The sequence below is a fragment of the Seriola lalandi genome, unplaced genomic scaffold (assembly GCF_002814215.2).
Source record: "Seriola lalandi dorsalis isolate HSWRI2012SDOR001 ecotype SW California unplaced genomic scaffold, Sedor1 jcf7180002054680, whole genome shotgun sequence".
In the NCBI taxonomy this organism is placed as follows: domain Eukaryota; kingdom Metazoa; phylum Chordata; class Actinopteri; order Carangiformes; family Carangidae; genus Seriola; species Seriola lalandi.
Genome location: NW_019525233.1, coordinates 228,535 through 230,445, shown reverse-complemented (window position 1 = coordinate 230,445; position 1,911 = coordinate 228,535). Strand labels below are relative to the sequence as shown.

Genomic DNA, 1,911 nt, shown 5'->3' with positions numbered 1-1,911 from the left:
GGGGGGGGGGGGGGGGGGGGGGGGGGGGGGTGCTAAGCCTTTGGGTGAAAGCAAGCACTCTTTTTGTGGAGCATTGTTTTAACACTAATGTAGGCTTGTGTCTCCATTTGCAATGGTATCGTTTCACTACCCCCCCCTCTTTCACATGCATGGCCGAGACCCCCCCACACCCCCCTCCCTCCCTCCCAAAGCGAAAGGGGGCACAACTCTACTTACACAACAAATGGACACATTAGGGTGATTACTGTTTCGCCTGGCTAATGGCTGGCCATTTAAAATCCACAGCTTGATGGGACCTGCGGTAATATGATGGCCAAGGCCGCGCGAGGCCAATAATAGCCGGGCCCAACAAAGGCTGATGTGTCTTACATCTCATTAGACAATTTGGGAGAAAATAACTGACACACACACAAATGAAAATGATGCTAAGAGAGCGCGACGGGACAAACAAGGGGCTTCACTTATCACTCAATTACCTGAAACACTTTTTTAGGGATTGTGAAGCGGTTAATTGGCTGATGGCTGTTTGGAGAAAACTGGAAAACAGATCAAAATGCAGAGCACAGAATGCACGTGGCTGCTGAGTGAAATTCAATTTTATCTGTCCCTTCTTTTATTGCAGAGGCCACACGGTCCATGACACGAGCAACACTTCATTATGGGGAATCCTACTATTTCAAAATAAAGGATTTATTGCATTTATTTTAGGTGGTAACTTTTATTTTATTCCCTAAATTATTTTTTTTAACCTGTGGTTTAATATTCTGACCCCTGTGCACACAATTTAAGTTTAAACCTGAATTTATTAAACAAATTATTATTGCTCTAATTTTTATTTTTGTATTTTTGTATTTTAGAATCGATATTGCATCATGTTTAACTGTGATATTATATTGTTTTGGAAGCTGGAATAAGAGCTCTGAGTCCAGACTCTGCTTTACCTGAAAAAGTCCATTTTGCAATAGAGCTTTCCGTCCCTGGAGAAGCACTTCTCGGTGAGGTTGCAGTTGCACTCACAGCACTGGACGCACTTGGCGTGCCAGGCTCTGTCCAGCACGTTGAGGAGGAACCGGTCCAGGATGGGCCGTTCGCACCCGGCACAGTGGACCATCATGTCTCCGGCCTGCAGGGCGCCGAGTGCCGACCTTCCCACACGGACTGCGCTGCTCGGACTGAGGCAACCCGGCTCTACGCGGAACAACGTCTTGGCTCCGGGAGGTGTGCTGTCAGGCGAAAACTGGAGGAACCTCCCCGTTCAAAGGCAGCGGACGGAGTGACAGTCCAGGTCCTGTTGTAGTCCCGGTCCTGTTTGGTCGCTGTCCTGGCACTTGTCACAATCCACAATCCAGAGGAGAGGAGCAGAGCCGTGAGCCGCGCCAGCTGATGGACTGCGTAATGGACAAAGCGGGCATGTTTTCTCACGAGCACACAGTTAAAACATCATCATTCAGACGTGATTATTTGTAATACTTTATCCCTCGCTCGTGCTTTGTTTTGGGTCCAGTCATTTCCTTCGGGCTCACCTCACGTCGCCACTTTCGCATCACTGTGCCTGGGTTATCACGAGGTTTTGCCAGCGCTGCGCGCAACCTGCTCTCAGATTGGATGACGCCCTTGTTAATTCCCGTGCAGCGGAGCCAATCAGAGCGCAGTTGTTATGGTTACACGTTCATAGCTGTAGCCTCATAGCGGACCTGAATCCACACGCCGTGCAGAAATACCAGGGCCGTGGAAGCAGCGTGATTCTAGTGGCGCTTTTTAAAGGCCAGCTCGCATGTGGAAGGTTTCATGGAGGGTCGTGGAGACGGCGCTGACTTTACAGGGGAAAGGTATGAGCCGCAGGTTAGACGGTGCACCCCCAGGAACCTCCCCGCAACATTTCTACAGGACCTTAAAACTCGAAAGTCCACA

At 49.5% G+C, this 1,911-nt stretch overlaps 1 protein-coding gene across 1 annotated transcript in view; it reads right to left on the bottom strand.

Annotated features, from left to right (window-relative positions):
- Positions 1 to 1,536, bottom strand: part of lhx5 (LIM homeobox 5) — an 11,916-nt gene extending 10,380 nt beyond the window's left edge. The window contains exon 1 of the mRNA XM_023422260.2: positions 942 to 1,536. Coding sequence (XP_023278028.1) covers positions 942 to 1,114 — 173 coding nt within the window. The 5' untranslated portion in view covers positions 1,115 to 1,536. The remainder of the gene's footprint in view (positions 1 to 941) is intronic.
- Positions 1,537 to 1,911: the final 375 nt, after the last annotated feature.